Raw genomic sequence first — 18,084 nt, 5'->3', positions numbered from 1 at the left:
GTGACAAACTGAGATTAAATTTGCCTTTGAGACATTCACACCTACCATATATGCATAATGCTATCGTCAACCAAGACCCAGGTCTCTCCACCATGACTCACTGCACTGTCATTTTAAGAAAATCTTCCAGTCCAAGAGAAATTCAACAGGGCGACTGCTGGAGCTGAAAGAGGGGCCAGTGCAGGTAACTAAAAGCCACCCCACAAGGACACCAAGTTATCCCAAGTACCCTTACCCCCAGACAACTGTCTAAGAAACTCCATTGCAGCTAATGAGACTCTTTCTGTATACTTCTGCAGGATTTAACTGCACTCAAACTCCACCCTTTCTCAGCAGTTGCAATTCATTTCTTCTGTAATTCACTGCAGCGCCGCTTTGAAAATGTCCTTCCGATACTGTTTTCCTGCAAATGGCATAATGAGGAATAATAAGCAGGTGCCTCTAAACACAAACCCCGAACAGCAGGAATATAAAACTCCTATAAATGGAGCAATTAAGAAACCACACTGTTCACTGTTTATTGACAATCTTTATTAAAGCTGACTCTCAGCATTTAGAGGATTCCTAATAAGTATAAATACAAATCAAAGTGCCACCCCACAGTTAGAAATCTTTATTTGCACAAAAGGATACAAACAACCAGTATTTCCAAAGTTCACTGTTTTGTACATATAATACCAAAAAGGCAAAAAATAAACGAAGATGAAAGTTTAGCAGCAAAATGAGTTCTAGTTCTCCTTCAAACACACCATCTGTGTGCTTCCACATTACTCTTGGAAAGATTATAAAGAGAATTCAGTCAATTTATATGTGAAGCATCCTACCAAAAATATAACTGTGCAAAGCAAGTTAGCAGTACAAAGTTTGGAAAAGAAAAAGGAGAAATAGTGGATATAAGATTTAAAATCTCAAGTGTAAACATTACTGCTGCTTTAAAATAAAAAAAAGTCACATGAGTATTTCCGTTTGGCTTAGCAGCCAGGAAAATAAGAAAAGCTGATTTTTTTTTTTTTTTTTTTGTAAAGTGCTTAACCACCATATCCAAAAGTAATGACTTTGAGACCTACTTAGCACGAATGTGCTCAAAAAGCCACCGCTTACAGTATAAAAGCTGTCATTCTGAAGTGCTGCACATACAAACTGGCTTTATCTGCATGAATGAAAGATTGTTTTGAACAGCTCTCAATCATATGATGTCCCAAATCGATGTAATGCTATTAGAGCAGGCAGCTGAATAAGTCCCAGAAAGTTGAAGTTTAAGAATAACAGATATAAAAATATTAAACGTCTTTTTTCCTAAAGGCAACATGCCTCTCCTAGCCACAAGGAAGTAACTTTATAGAATAACCAGAAGAAAAACTTTTCTATTATTGTTACGAGCTACCTAGAACAAACTGACGGTTGACCTAGTAATTCATGTTTAACAGAGGAAGATAAATACTTCTCAGTCATAGAATGAAAAAAAAAAAAGCAGTCATGTGGATGGAGCCAATCACTAACACAGTATTTTACTTGATAACAAACACACAGTGTCAACTTGACTTTAAAACTGACAGTATGTCATGGCTCAAAACCAAAAAAAACCACAATGACTAGGATGACTTCAGGACTGTTTTGTTAAACCATTATATATGTATTTGAGCCCTTGTGCAAAGAAATAATTAAACAAACTAGGCTCAAATGCAAGTCAAGTACGTAAGACTTTCATACAGTTGTTGACCACAGTCAGACACGCAGGTTTCAAGAGAAATTTGATTTTTAGATGATATGGCCATTTGGTTTTATCTCACGGTTATAAAAACAGGTATTTCCAAATGGGAGCAAAGCCATTCATTAACATCAAGTACAGCTATAAGTTGTTTCAACCCCATCACTCTCCCAAATTAGCACCATCATCAGCCAAACCGAACCTCTGGTATCACTGCAGCTGCTGCTTGTTGAACCGTACCCACTGCCTGTCAGCAGCACTATCCATCCCTGCAGTTACTGTACAGATTTTTCATCTGCTTTGGAATTCCACATGCTTGTATTTACTATTCATCTGTTTCACAGGGCTAATTTTTAAAGACTATTTCTTGAAAGTCATCAAATTCCAAGCACAGCATCTTCATTGTCCTTCAAGACAGTTTTCAAGTTGCATGAACCCCCTGGTTCATTTACCTGTACAATACATGTTATGCATGAAAGGACCATTTTTTCCCTACCACACTCCTGTAAATATCTCTGTATTAAGCCACAGCAAGCTCTAGGCTAGGAAATTCAGCATGTCCAGTGACTTGACTTTACCTCAACACTTTAAAAAAGCAAAAAAAACCCACACTTTAAAGGCAAAGCAAACAACACAAACAGACAAACAGTGATGCATTCCCAGTGACCTGGGCAGACACCTAGAATAAGCCTCTGAAAATATAATATTTGAAAAGCAAATATTTTAGTGGTTGAAGTGTGCAAATGACTAAATATGCCACTTATATCAGAGATAGCTGAATACTGTAGTCATCAATGATCACTATTCACGTCTAGCACTGGCAGTTCTGTTGCTTTTGTTGCTGGCTTTAAACATTAAATATTACCACTTCCTCTGCATATTTCATGCTTTTCACAGAGACCATTACAATCAACTGAGCAGCAGCATGACTTTAGAGAGAAGGATCAAAAAGATGGGAACTTTTTATTTTTTTGAAGCTTTCCTGTCCATTCCAAGTCTGACAAGACAGAGTGTTACATGGAAATAATGTTTCAAACAGGAACATCAAATACTACTTCAAGTTTTTCCTGTCTACGAAAATCACCTCAAAAAGATCCAGAATCTCAGATAGGTTTCTGTGAATCAAATATGATAAATTAAAGAGGGAAAAAAAAAACATGCAAAGAAAGTATAGCTATTCTACTGGTGAGAAGTACAAAAGCTTAGAGAGAAAAACACCAGCTTCAGCCTGAGACTGAAAAAAAAAACCACAGATTTTTCAAAGCCAGAGTCCATACAGTGTCACACAGCCCTGCCTTGTCATGTTTGTTAATATCCTTGCTTAGAAGTCAGACAGCATTTTGTTTAACTTGTGTTGCTCTGTATCATTACACTAAACCATAATTAACTCCTCTTTTGTGCCGGCCTCATTCCAACACAATTGTACCCACTGTATACCAGCAGCAGTTCTCAGGTTTTGTTTTGCAGCTCAGCTGTATTTTTCTTGGATGTTCACAAGACTGGCATTTGACTGGATACGCTTGGCTAGAAAGGGAAAAATTATATGAAAATTAAACACAAAGAATTCCACAAAACTCGTCTCTCCACTCCCTCTATTTATCCGCCACAGACTTGCAAACAGCTTTCTGTTCACGTCCAAAAACTTTAATGAAAAGATATGGCTGAAGCTCTTTCCTACCCTTCTTCAGGGGACAGCAGCAGACTAATAGTCGCTATTAGCGCTGTCAGCACAGCTGCAGGCAGAGCCGGCTGGGCCCCCGCTCCCACAGGAGCCAAGAGAGTCCCTGGCACCACCCAACTCTAACAGCACAATGCCAGCAACATCACTTACGCAGAATGAGTATCCGTTTCTTCTGCTTTGAGTGAAGGAAGCTACTAAGATAAAAAACAACAGGTAGGAAGAGGATGAAGGATGAAACTGCAATCACCGGGACCGTATCACTGCAGGGAACGGAGCAGTTGAAAGTCCTGCTCCAAAGCTTCCGAGTGATGTTCATCTACACGGAAACATAAGGAAACGGTGAAGGAGAACGTATTATATGGATATTCAGGATATTCAAGGATTCAAGGTTATACGGATATTCAGGATATTCAAGCACTCAAACATGACCTCAGAAAACAGCTTGAACAGATCTCCCCCCAAAAAAACAAGCAAATCCCTGGAAATGTAGAAACATGCAATTTACGTGGAGCCAAAATCTCACATCAAAGTTTCAACAAGCCTCAAAAAAAAAGAAAAAGACTATACTCAGATATAATGTAGACAATGCCACATGCTCATTTGCCACAGAACTCACTGACAGTTTGTGGGGACAGGGTTAATCTCACACATTCAGTAACACTCTTTTTGCCCAACTGCTTGAAACCTCACAATGTAGCAAAGCTCCTTCCAAACACAGGTGGCAAACACTGAGGACCCCTAGAAACAGCTGCTGTAATAGGGAATCAATTATCACACCGGCTAGAACAATAGCAGTAAAGCTTTGCATTAAAAGCCAGAAGATTAAGAGATTTTTTTTTAAATCCACCCCCTTCACTGTAACAAGAAATTAAAGTGCAGCTACTCAAACTGGAATGTGCTCAGGCAATCAGGAGCCTCAGTCACGCTCCCGCTGCTTGACTGAGGACAGGACCTACCAAGACAGCCTCCCTGGGCTCCCTCCCTTCCACTGGACATCAGGCTGCCAAAAGACCTGCTGCTGGTCCCAAACTGAATGGGGAAAAAGCAATCCCTAGCAAGAAAAGCACGCATGACACAGATTAAGGTCTCCCTGTCGAGTATGAACAAGTACTTACTGCATCTTCCACATCGATACACAAGTGCGCGGAGTGTCCAGACTCACTGCCGTGTCTGTTCAGCTTCTGCAAGTTGTTATAGAGGTCGTTCAACATCTTGTAGGTTCCGTTGCAGTTCTTACATACGTCGGTGTAGTTATTTGATGACACATCGACGGCTTGTCCCTAGGGTTACAGAACAGCACTCACACAGAGTTTGAAGGAATTATAAAAACTACAGTCAAGCTTGAACCAAAATTCAGATTTATAACAACCCACATTGAGGAGAGGCCCAGACAGACAACTCACATGACAATGCAGGAGGAAAAGGGACCAAAACACTAATTCATTGGGCTGCTCTAGTGACAAGATCCTTTTTTTTTTTTTTTTGCAGATTATGCATCTCTTGAATCAGCAGGTGTTATGTTTTTTAAAAAACATTTTTAAAAGTACCAGCTCCCAGAAGGAGAGACAGGAGAAAAACTGCAAGCAACTAAATGTTATTCTGGAGCCACAGATCAGGTTCCTTAACAGTGTTTTGTATTTTTTTTTTCATTTGACCCGGTTGATCATCTGACCATAGGCAAGTAACTGTTGCTACTGCTGAGCAACTCTGACCACCACAGACTTTGCCATAATAAACAACCCTTTTGACTTATGGCCTTCACCATCACCAAATGCAACAGAACATACTTGAAAACAAAACTACAGTTTCTAAAGACATTCCAAACCCAGTAATTACTGTATCAGCTAACCACTGACCACTGGGTTAAGATCGAATTTGGATATTTGATTGACAGACCACTCCGTGTTGCACCTGACCAAGGCCTATCCAGGCACATTTCCTAGATAGCATTAATAATAAAAAACACAGATGGTTCCCTCAGAAATTGTACCATACCCATCATTTCCCATTTTTACTATTGAATGATGTCAGAACTTGGCTGGTTTCCAAATGAAATGGATTATGTGCCTTTTCTTAGGCGATTTATGGCATTTTCTTTAAGGAAAATTACCACATTTATTTCACAAAGTACGTTATGTTGCCTTTCTGGTACGGACTATCAAAACATTCACTAGTCAAGAGAATTGTAACAATCATATAAGGTAGCCGGTGTTTCTGAACTGGTCTATGTTATCAAAAGGTTATTTAAAGATTGCATTGTTAAGTCAGAAGACAACATTTCTACCTCTTCGTGGAACAAGTGCCAGCAGTCAGACATTATCGTACTTACTATGTAATTATCAACTGTTGTGAATTCAGAAATTCTGATGTGAAGTAGCATTGCAACTACATACAAAATGAAGTCAAGGTGAATATCAATTAGAATTAATTTTAGGCTCTCAGTCTGTAAATAACCACATTTTTGCAGATCACTGATCTATGTGCCTAAACTGCTGGCGAGCTTGAGAGTTTTATTTGCCTAATACGTATCCGCAGTTTATTCAGCATAAACAAGATTTTTCTAGCAATTAGAGGATTTAGTGATTCTCTTAAATACAACAGCATAAATACCTGAAGGTTATGTTCAAAACATGTCAGAGACTTATTGAATAAATCCAGGAATTCTACAGTAGAATTTGATAATCCCTCACTGTTGTTCTTTAAACAATCTGTCAAAGAGAAAGAAAAACATCAGGATATTCTAACATTTCCATAGCTGACAAGCCCCAGGCACTCCACTCTTGCAAAGAGAGCTCTCGACTATAAAAGACAGGTCTAGTCAACACTGCATTTTCCTTATCCGCCTGCCACTGATGTCTTAGACCTGCTGACCTAACTCTTCATCGAGAACATTTTTCAGAATTAATTGGCCTTGATTAAGTGAAAGATGAAGACTATCATCAAGAGCTTTCTGAAGAGGAGGTCTGAATTATCCTTGGACTTTAAGATAAAACAAGACATTACTTTTATTTTCTACCCTGAAAATCTGGCTTTGCCCAGCAACAGTAACAGCCATTATATGGCAGCAGAATCATCAGAAGCAGAGATGAAAGGGGAGGCACCCAGGGAAAAGCTGGACCATGAACAGTGTTAGAAATCAGAGTGTAGGTTAATGCTATTTAATACAAGAGCTGACCATTCCACCAGCTTTCAGGGGAGCTTTGGGGCTTTCCTCAAAGTCACAGACCCACTCAACCCCAGCCCATTTGCACTCCCAGGCAGCCAGCCACCCAGTTTCAGGTGCTCTAACCAGACAAATCCTTGGAAGTGACAGGGGGTTTGGGAATTTAGACGTTCAGCAACAGCACTACGAGAGCAAGCAGACATCCTAGAAAATTCTCATGAAAGAAGGAAGCACCATCAGCGTTGAGTGGGCATTCACAAGGACACAGGGAAGGCAGCACACAGATCAAAATCTGAGCATGGCAGGACAGCACAGACCAAAGGGCTCCTTCCACACTGCCTTTCCAGCCCTCACAGAGCCAGACTCGCAAATGAAAAAAAAAACACAACACTCTTCCAGGTTCTCAGAGGACTTTGTAGAAAGCCCCATTATCCATAATGCTTAGCTTCACAGTGCTATTCCCTCCATTTTCTAGTGCACCTTTTAGCATAGCGTCCCACTTCCCACACCTGGGGAAGAGCCAAGAGCTGCAGTTCATCTGCAAGCATGGCACAGCACCATCAGCATGGGGGTAGCGAGGCACAAGGATGGACTTGGACACCCTCCACCCATGAAATGAAATCACAGGCATGACTGTGGAGGCAGATACAAGTAAGCATTGCAGTTACTGACTTATTAACAAAAAAGTCAAAGTTCCTTACATAAATTAAAAAAAAAAAGGAAAGATGGGAAAAACAGAAGAAGCTACAGTGAAACTAAGGGAAGTCTCCAGCAGGGTTTGCAGATTGCACAAACACACACAACCCTAATGTAACCTCCTTTTGAAAGGCTTGCCTAGAACAAATACATGTAACTTCCAATTTTTTATATAGACGAACACCCTCAGATTTTTGGCAGTATCCCTTAACCAATAAAAACCTCCTGTAGCCCTCATCGGAGTTGCTCTAGTTTAGGATCTTTATGTTATATACTGTACGTATTTAAACAAATACATACAAATCTGATCCATGCAAATCTTAGGGCCAAAGTTAGGACTTAACTTAACAGTGGCATGAAGGCTGCAGAACGAGTCACTTACTTGCACAGTTGGCCGTCTCCCAGGTTTCGTTAAAGAACTCTGAAAGGGTCACAACTATCTGCAGCCTGTCCGAGGTCAAGATGCTTTTGGCACAATTGTGGCTCTCAGAAGAATTCTAGAACAAAAAGGGGGAAAAAAAAGCCATCTGGTGTTAAAAATATGAAGTGAAAGTTTGAGAAGTATTTTTAGGTAAACACAGCTAAATGAACGCATCTCATCACATTGCCATTTCTAGAGCAGAATCAACTGAACGATAAACGTCTTCTGATCCTCCAAATCACCCTACACGCAACACAGCTTAGTGCACATGGTCTTTGAAGATCTACTAGGACTGCACGCTTGTTGGTCAAAAATACACAGACGCATGAAAGCGCAGAGTCAGAGCCTCCTCTGCCAGCCAGCGTGTACTCATCCAGTTCTGGGCTGCTGCCCTAGGAGCCAGCTCAAGCCAGAGATGGGTAGGGTACCATTCTCACCAGACTGCAGACTTATTTGAAGGAGCTGAACCAACAGAACGGCCTCCAAGCAAACAAAACCCAAACAAGAGAGAGCAAGGTCTGGCCGTGCCGTACCAACACGCTGTACCACGGCCACCCCCCCGCATACAGGAATGCGGGTCCTCTGCACAGCGGTTGCTCGCACAAGCCTGGTGTCTGGCCAGGCTCTCCTTCACCCAGTGCAGGTACCAGGCTGATCTCATCTCAGAGAGCCATCCAATGTACCCCGTCCTCCAAGGGGAGGCGTGGCAGAACTCTTACAGCAAATTACTCTCTGGACCAAGCTAGTAAAAAATGCAGAATCACTCCAAAAGCAGTTACAGAATAAAGAGGAAACGAAGCATCCCTATCAGAACTTAGACTAACGTTTTTCTCCTCCAGAGCTTTCATTTCTTCCCCAAGTCACTGATAGAAAACCTCACTCTCCAGTCGCCTGACTCCCATGCTCCAGATCCTGGTTTCTAGCTGCTAAATTGCCTTAAGCACTCCCCAAAATTGCCAAGGCTGCCAAAAGCCTCTTTGATGAGCAAGGTGGGACATGCAAGAAAAGAATCCCTTCTGCAAGAAGCATGTTGCTTGCACAGCTTTATGAGAGATCCAGCACCTCTCTCTTTTAAAATGGGTTTACTTTTTAAATAGGTTTCCCCATGAGACTCAAAGGCAGAAGTCACTTCTGGTAACTCCCACGCTTCCATTCTGCTAAGCGGCATGCAGACATGCAAGGCAGTTGTTTATGCAGGAAACTCCCCGGTTGCTTCAGGAAGCGAGTTAAAACTGTGAAGCTTCCTCACCAGCTTTACTCCTGAGTGGGGAAAAAAAAAAAACACTTTAAATCCCAAACTGGATCTGGTAGAACTGTATCACTCCTTAAGGATGTTTGCCTAGCTTATTTATAAGCCTACTGAGGATTTCACGTTGCAGAGCTGTCCAAAACTTAACTTGTCCGCTTCTTCCATGCTGCAGTGCCCTTACTGCAGGATGGGAACATGAGGTTACATCAGGTATCTGGCCACTTTTATGATCATGGACCCAGGTCACAAGGGGTTGCCTCCTTTATTTCTTCGGTTAGGCAATCCATGCACAGAGGGAAAGGCAAACACAGACGTGCATTTCAGGCGAAATGCTGAACCTGCCCTCCCAGGCTGCCGGTACTCCAGAACAGAGGCCATAGCGAGTTCATATACATTGTAAGTACCGGGATTTGTTTGGCAATGAAAACATCGTGTTGAAAGTTCCCCAGCGATGGCCTCCACCCTGAAGCGCAGGGTGTTTCGGCTGCGTTACAAACCCTTCAGGAGGCAAGGTGCCACGTAAAAGCGAGAACTACGTGCTCCATCCCTCGCCTCCACGCGACCTGATCGGAGGCCTTACAGAACAGCCCCCCTGTGAGAACCGAACAGACACGGCACAGGTTTCCACCTCAAACGACTGCCGGCCGGACGCTTGCCCTGGAGAGGCCAAACCTCACCCAAGCACCCCTCTGCACCAAGCCAACGCTCGGACACACGCCGGTACTCGCAGACCGCCTCCCGAAGGGGTGCGGGGCAGCTGCCCCCGCTGCCCCCCGGTACCGTTACCCCCACCCCATCCCCATCCCCATCCACCCCCTCCCCGAGGACCCACCCCGAGGGCGCGGGCGATGTCCCGGTAGCGGCCCAGCAGGCTGCGGTACTGCCCGCGGCACGCCTGGCACAGCCGCACGGGGCGGGCTCGGCGGGCCAGGCACCCCGACAGCGCCGCGCTGCCCTCCGCGAAGGCGGCCAGCAGCCGGCGGCACTCGGGCTCCAGCTCGGGCGGCTCCAGCTCGGGCAGCTCCAGCCCGGGCAGCTCCAGCTCCAGCCCGGGCAGCCCGGCCCGCAGCCCGGCCGCCATCTCGGCCGCCTCGCCCAGCGCCTGCAGCCCCGCGGCGGGGCCGGGCGGCAGCAGCAGCAGCAGGAGGAGGAGGAGGAGGAGGAGATGGAAGCCGGGCGGCGGCGCCATGGCGGCCCCGCTGAGGAAGCGGAAGCGCCGCGCCGCTCACAGGCTGGGCGTGGGTTACCGGGTGGGCGTGGGTTATCGGGTGGGCGTGGGTTATTGGGGTGGGCGTGGGTTATCGGGGTGGGCGTGGGTTATCGGGGTGGGCGTGGGTTATCGGGGTGGGCGTGGGTTATCGGGTGGGCGTGGGTTATTGGGGGTGGGCGTGGGTTATGGGGGTGGGCGTGGGTTATCGGGGTGGGCGTGGGTTATCGGGGTGGGCGTGGGTTATCGGGGTGGGCGTGGGTTATCGGGGTGGGCGTGGGTTATCGGGGTGGGCGCGGCTTCGTGTTTACGGGCGTGGCTCTGTGGTTGTGGGCGTGGCTTGTGTGTGGTGGGGGGAACTGTGGGGTGTCTGTCCCATAGGAAGCGACCCAAAAAGTGCTAAAAATGCAGTAATTACAGCAGTGATCCCCCAGTCATAGAAAGCGCCGGTGAGGAACGGCGCACGCCCTCCTGCAGTGCACTCCCCGCCATGTAATCCCCAGCTGGGCACGCTGCTCGTGCCTGCCTGCCAGCTGTACCTGTGTTTCCCCCCAAAAAATCGCAGCCCCTGAAGGAGGTCCCTGCCAGGGCACGCAGTGTGAGTTATGGCACCACGCAGCCTCCTCGGCAGCAGACGCAGGGCCTCGCTTTGTGCCAGCGGCTGTGGTGGTGGGACCCTGACCCCGTGCCCATTCCGTGTCACCAGAGTGCTGGGAATTCAACGGGCCTTTCACCGGGGCTCGGGCTCTCTGCTCAGACACGCACCGCAGAGGCAGAACAGAGCCCTGTGGCTCCATGTTTGGAGCTGACCCTGCCAAGATTTTCGCCGAGTCCAAGAGATTTTGGCCGAGTCCTCCTGCATAACACCCGGCATTGCAGGCTCAGCCCAAGCATGGCCGAGAGCACCACGTTTGCAAGACCAGGATCCCTTGATAGGGTGGGCAAAGCCTGAGAGCCACAACACGCTCTTCAGTTGAGCGTGGCCCGTGCTCCCACGTGCAGCCCGAAGTCTGAGGAGCTTTGGCGACATCACCCTGGCTCCAGGTGCCCCTGCGGCATCTCCCAGCCTGGGGACCGCTTTATTCTGGTGGTGAGGCCTGCCCTGCTCTCTCTTGCCCCGCAGCAGGGTGAAGGTGTCCCCTGGGCTCTCCGTCCCGGCCCGATGTGTCCTGTCTGGCTGCATCCACCCGGGAGAGGGCAGCAGCATTCGGGCGCATGGCGGCCGCGCTCGCCCCTTGCCCCAAGGCCAGCGTTTCCTGCAGAAAACTGGCACCCCGGGGGCCGACGGACGGACAAGCCTCTCGCATCCCCAGAGCAGCCTTCCTCGCCGGGGCTTTCCCTCCTGCAGACAGGCACGGTCACTTGGAAGGACCTGCTGGGGCTTTTGGTGGCCCCAGCTTCGTCTTCCCGGGTCAGGAGGGATGTGCTGTTCCACGGCATGTGGCAGCTAAATCCTGGCCTTCGAGGGAGTGTGTCCTCCTCCTCCTAAACAATGGAGAACATACTCTTCCTATGGGTGGAAAACTGGCCTTTGGAGGAAAGAAAAAAGACAAGTCTAAAGGGTTTTAGGATAAAATCTGAATACACATATTTCTGGCATTAATAAATGCGTTGCTGCAGACGTTGCTGTAAAAAAGTCATCCTGTCATTAAGTACTTCTCATTTTTATCAGTAATAACCCTGACATTACAAAGCAAAATTAGAAATTCATGAACTTTGTCAGCTGTGGATCAAAAAGAGGGTCTGAGGAAAGCAGGGGCCACATCTCTTCTCTGATAACAGACAAATTTTGTTATCAGGCAGAAATCAGCGTTCACCCTAACTGACAGCTTGGCTGTGGAGCAAACTTGATCAGTTTCCTTATAAAAGTGGTGCTGTTACCTTTCTGCTCAAGTGCTTATACTCATGGCTAAAGCAAGCAAGGCCTTTACCAGGAAATCTCAGAAATAACACTCAGACTATCAGAAGGCTTGCATTATTGTACAGCCCCAGTTATTCCTGAAAACACAGAAAATACATTGGTGCCCACCCTGCGTACAGGAAAAGGTCCGTATAATTCAGCAGGAGGAAGAGCCTGACTTTACTTAACAGTGAAGAAGCAGGACGCAGCAGGTGAATATTGATTTCCTATGCTGTCTTGCTGGATTTGTGGAGATGTCAGCCTGAAATGGAGAAAATGATGAGTTTGGAGCTGCAAACCTGGTTCTTATCTCTGCCTGTACAGTGTCTCCCGGCTGCCTTCAGTGGTCTTACTCCTGATTTACATCCCTGGGAGCTGAGACTTGATGCCCTGAGCTGACACAGCTGTCCTCAGCTGAAACAGGGGCCAGCAAGAGCTGGGAGTGCGAGTGTCATCTGCAGAGGCATCTCTGAGGAGGGGAAAATAGGAATCTTTTTATTAATTTTAAATAATTTCACTGCAAAGATGGCAAAGCTCAACATGACCAGCTTATTACACCTTCCTGAAAAAAACATTTCCTGCCTATGGAAAGCTTTTCTTCCCTGCCTCCCTCACAGCCCTGCCTGTCCCTGATTATTCACAGGGCCAATGTTGGCTCCTTCGTGTGATGGTTATGGCTTATGTCAAAGCCCAGCAGTGATCACCACATTCAACAACTGCTTTCCAGACACCACAAAGCATCAGACAGCAGTCCAGAAGGCAGTTTTGCACAACTACTTAATTACGGGTATGCACACATCCCCATCACACCCAAGAAAATGAACCTGGGGGGGAACAAATATGTTAAATAAACTACTGGCTTGTAGATCTATTTTTGTTTGCTTGCAAGTGAAAATCATCTTGGCAATGCTGCATAATTGTCTAAGCAATTTCTTATTTTCGAAAGATTATGTGAGCCTTTGTTTAAAAATGATTGACAAACCCTTGTCTAGCTGCAATATTTCTGGCCAGCCTGAGACATAGTGCCTGTTAGCACAGTCCTGTCAGAGTATTATTTTTCTATGTGCGTAGCAAAGAATATTAAAGCCTTTTCACTCAGTGCAAGAAGACAGTTACATCTGCTCTAAATCATGAAGAATGAGCAAAAGAACAAGTTAGGAAAAAAAAAATCACAGTTCAGTGATATTGACACTGATGGTTTAAAATAATTTCAGTCTTTAATTCTGAAGAACCCCCAAAATTACCAGGGGATTTGCAAATCAGATGCCAAGTAGTCCTGTCCTTCATCCTCTAGCACTCTGGAGCAGTAAAGATGCTTTGGCTATGTGGGAATCAGGGCAGGTCAGACACTCGGGATGTGAAGCCACTCACAGACAGCACACTCTACATGAGAAATGCTATTCCCAAATAAACATCAGAAATTTTAGACCTACAGAAAAAGGGTGATGATGCCTCACACATTTTTACAAACCTTCTAGAAAGTCAAAGTTGACTCCCTGAACTCACCAAAGAAACAAGGAAGAATGATAGCACTGACATTTTCCAAATAGCTGGTGGCTAAAATTATTACGCCTGACTGTCCAGCTCGAGCAGGATCTTCATTGTGCCTGTCTTGGTCAATGGTACAGGGAATTGGGAGCGCATGGTTTTCCCACCCTAACCCAAACCACCATGCTCTCATTTCGGAGCTTCCCCCACCTCAGAGAAAGGTTTAGTGAGGATTACATGCCACCTGGTACATCTACCTCCTCCCTACGGCTAGCTGATTCACTTGGGGGAGGCTGAACCGGCACCTGAGATCCTCAGGGGATCAGAGGTTACAGTTCTGACCACCACAGAGGCCTGCCCTGCATTCATCTGCACTTTTCCATAGCCATCCTCTTCTGAAACCCATGGCTCTTGTAGCCTCTGGTGGATACTCCAGCCACTTTCGCCCAGAAGGATCTGGGAGGAGGAAGTCGTGGATGCTATCCTGCCCTTGTGGCCAGAACTTCAGAGGGAAGAGAACTGACCTGAGATATGTAGCCAGAAAGCCAGCATTAATGCTCTCATTCACAATCAATCATAAAGAGGACATCTGCCAGCTACGGCCCTTCCCTCTTTAGCACCATCACACTCTGAAGAGGGAAAACAACCCCGCATTTTGGTTTGAAGGCTTTTATTTTCTGTAAGCTCATAACAGTGTAACAGCTTGTGGAATCATATAGGGCCACATGATCTTTGCTTAGACCTTGAATGTTTGCATATAATAATCTCTGAGGATCCCATGCACAGAGAAGTGTCATTTCCATGCACCTGTCAGCAGTTTTTGCTGGGGGGGGGGAGGAGGGGAAGAAGCACATTATCTTTTTTAGAACCATGACTAGAAAACAATTAATTGTCAGTAGTCAGTCACATCAGTCTGAAAAGATCCAGATTGAAAAGGCTTTTTTTTTTTTTTTTTTCCCAGGAGAATGCTGTACTTGAGCAATTGAATGATATCACATTTAAGGTCCTGGGTGGCGTGCCACTTCCTTATTCATATGCTTCTAATTAAGTCTTAATTGTGTCATTCGTTATGAAATGAAAGAAAAGCTGCTAGACTGGATGCCTTTCGTGACAGTAAAACGGGAAGATACTGATGAAGTAGTAAATATATAGATAAAGAAGGTAGGTATGCATCAAAAAAAAAAATGACTTTTGAAGAGGCCAGGCCTCAGCAGACCTCAGATCCACAGGTCGGTCTGTCTGTCTGTCTGTCTTCTCAGCGTTTCCACACAGAGCCAAGCAGCACGTTTCTGCAATGCCGCTTCCTGCTTCTCTTTTTTTTTTGGCAATGCCCAGGGATTGCCCTCCAGACGTGGAGAAAGCCCCCGATGAGCGACCCCCAGCAACGAGGACACGTGCTGGGGCAGGTGCTGGCTCCCCAGCTCCACAAGTCCGCCTCCTCTCACATGGCTGTTGACCGCAAGGGTTAAAAAGGAAAAAGACAGCCAAGACCCCACAGCACAGTTTCGGGTTGTTATACCAGCAATATGCCGGTGATGACCACGGCTGGGGGAGTGCCCAGGTTCCGCTCAGAGCTGGGTGCTGCTCGGGACGACAAGCCAGGGGTGTGCTGACGGCGTCGGCGTCCCCAAAAGGGCCGAGCTTGCTCACCTGCCAGGCTGCGGGTCTGCTCAGCACCGAGGCTGTGCGTGGGCACGGAAGGGAGCGTGCCCTGGCCGAGGGGGAGTAAGCGCAATGCTGAATGCCCCACGTCCTTCCTGATGCTGGCAGGATCCAGCAGTCACTTCCGAAAGGCTTCAGGTGATCGAAGGCTCCTGGTGATGTTTTGTAAGCAGCCGCTGCGACACCTGGCTGTGCTGATTGCAGGGCTTTGGGCCCTTTGCTCTAACCCGAAAGTCACCTCCCCCGTCCCACGGGTTCCCACAGGATTTATTAAAAAACAAAAAATAGTCTCTCAAAGGTAAATATAACGTGGTGAATGCACCTTAAATGGGTAGAATGGTGTGGATGGGTATGCTCGGCTTCTTTTCCAAAAAGAAATATATATATATATATATATATTTTCATTTAGTTTTTGATTTTTCATTAAAAAATAGCTAGTTTGGGAAAAAAAAAAAAAGATAAAAAAACAAGAAGAAGAAAAAAAACCACCAAAACCAAAACCCAGTCCCACAACCTTTTGGTCTTCAAACCGCTGCGTGCTCGGTGTTTCCCCACGGCTGGCAGGATTCGGCCCTGTTCGAGGGGGCACTGGGATCTCTGCGGGACAGACGGACCGGTGGACGGACAGACGTCGGGATCCCCCTTCCCCTCGCTGGCGGCTCCGCCTGGGCCAGGGGCAGCCCCTCCGCGGCTCAAATCAGCCGCAGGGCTGGGGGGGGAGCAGCGCGGAGGGCTCGGAGCCGCGGGCGCAGGGCTGCCCCTCGCCCCTGGGGGGTGCTGGGGGGCCGGGGGACCTCGTAGCCCCAGCCCGCGGGGATCAGCGCCGGGGAAGGGCTCTTTGCAGCCCCAAGGGAGGCTTTGGGACCGGTGCCGATCCCCCCCGGTCCCCCCGGCCCCCCGGTCCCCTCCTGTCCCCGGCCCCGCCGCCCCCGGCCCCCCCCGGCCCGTCCCTGCCCGCCTCGGGGTCGCCTCCCCTGCCCGGGGCCGCGCTGGGACTCGGCTTTTTGTTATTTTCACGGAGCAGATATTAATTAAAAGAAATACATGATTAAAAAGTAATGAGTTGAATAAAAATTATCTCCGCTCATTTTCTGATTATGTTAATTGTTAAAAACCCTTCAATCACGCCGTTGCAGTCAATGGGTTTTAATGTGAAATTAGTGGGCTCTTGATAACTTACAGTCCAGAATAATCCCGGAGGTTTAGTCATCATTCCTAATAACGAGATGTTACTAAGAAGCGGGATTTTACATGATTTTGCCACGTTCAGCCCTTCCCCCAAGGCCGGGGCTGCCTTTGTGGCGCCCGACTTGGCTCCGCCGGGGTGGGGGCGCGATGCGGGACCTGCCCCTGCCTCTGCCGGCCTCGCTCCGCCGCCCGGGTGCGGCACCGAAAATCCCAGTGTGCTCCTCCTGAGGACGGAAAAACACTTTTTTTTTTTTTTTTTTGGCTGGCCGGCGGTGCTACTTTCACGATTCTTCCCCGTTTAACTCATCTCCGCCCTCGCCGCCGTTTCTCTGATCACTTGTCCCGCTAAGGGGCCAGGCTCGTACGCAGCACAGGGCCCTACAAAAAGGATCACAGCGGTTCAGCGGTTAGGGAAAAGTATCTGCAGCGGGGATCCGCACGCCCCGGAGAGTTTCCCCGATAGGCAAAGAGCAAGGCGCTAACTTGAGCACCGCGCCTGGGGAGCGCAGTGCAGCTTCGTACAGGGGCGAAGCGACGGCCCCAGAGCACGGGGATTTTCCCCACCGAGCTCCCTTCCCCAAAATTCGTTTCGTTTCCACGCCGACAACCCAAGGCATCCTCCCCTGTTCGGCAGTCCTCGAAAATTCGCATGCCTGGCAGTTTACCTACATTTCTGCGGCACTGGCAGGGCGCTGACCCCTCGCTGCGGGCAGGAGAGGGGATGGGATGGGGTGGGGTGGGATGGGATGGGATGGGATGGGATGGGATGGGATGGGATGGGATGGGATGGGATGGGATGGGATGGGAGGGATGGGGTGGGGTGGGATGGGATGGGGTGGGATGGGATGGGATGGGATGGGAGGGATGGGATGGGATGGGAGGGATGGGGTGGGATGGGATGGGATGGGGTGGGATGGGATGGGATGGGATGGGATGGGGTGGGATGGGATGGGATGGGGTGGGGTGGGGTGGGGTGGCATGGGGTGGCATGGGGTGGGAGGGATAGGATGGGATGGGGTGGAGTGGCATGGGGTAGGAGGGATGGGATGGGATGGGATGGGAGGGATGGGATGGGAGGAATGGGATGGGATGGGAGGGATGGGATGGGATGGGGTGGGGTGGGGTGGGATGGGGCACCCCACGCCTTCTGGCTGCGGCGGGACACACGGCCACGGGACGGACTGACAGCAGCCCAACTCGTTTAGCTTCAAAAAAAAGGGAGGAAAAAAAAAAGGGAGGGGGGAAAAAGGGCAGCCACCAAACTCGCCCTCTCTATTAGCGGGAGCGTGTGTGTGCGCGCATACCCCCGCATCCTTCCCCCTGAAAGCAAAGCGCTGCGTGTCACCGGGAGGGTGTCTAATTGCTGCTGACAGAGAAGCAAAAACCGTTTTGGCGACGAGCGAGGGGCTGCAGCGGGGGCGCCGATGCCGGGGCACGTCCCCGGGAGCCGCTGCCGGCCGCCTTACCGGAGGGGGGGGCGCTGGCTCCGCGGGACCCCGCAGCCCTTTCCCCGGGTGCCCGGGGCACAGCCCGGCCGGGATCGGGCCCTTGGGGTGCCCCCTCTGCCGGGGGTGCGGGGCTTCGGGGCGGGGTGTCGGGGGGGTGTCCTAATTTGTTGTGAAGGGGGAGGTTTGGTTTTGTGGCGCTGTATTTTTTTTTTCCTTAATTATTATTATTATTTTTTTTTTAACTCTCGCCTCTGGTAAAAGGAGGCACTTGTT

General features: G+C 48.2%; 1 protein-coding gene across 1 annotated transcript; it reads right to left on the bottom strand.

Annotated features, from left to right (window-relative positions):
• Window positions 1–509: 509 nt before the first annotated feature.
• On the bottom strand, window positions 510–10,152 carry OSTM1 (osteoclastogenesis associated transmembrane protein 1). The gene is made up of 6 exons (XM_080609310.1): window positions 9,751–10,152; window positions 7,631–7,745; window positions 6,000–6,097; window positions 4,505–4,669; window positions 3,540–3,705; window positions 510–3,232 (listed from the first exon to the last, which is right to left on the bottom strand). The coding sequence occupies exons 1-6, from the start codon at window positions 10,105–10,107 to the stop codon at window positions 3,177–3,179; spliced, it is 957 nt and encodes a 318-aa protein (XP_080465436.1). The 5' UTR covers window positions 10,108–10,152; the 3' UTR covers window positions 510–3,176.
• Window positions 10,153–18,084: the final 7,932 nt, after the last annotated feature.

Source organism: Anser brachyrhynchus (assembly GCF_964034855.1).
Source record: "Anser brachyrhynchus genome assembly, contig: SCAFFOLD_415, whole genome shotgun sequence".
In the NCBI taxonomy this organism is placed as follows: domain Eukaryota; kingdom Metazoa; phylum Chordata; class Aves; order Anseriformes; family Anatidae; genus Anser; species Anser brachyrhynchus.
This window is presented reverse-complemented; position numbering and strand designations above follow the sequence as displayed.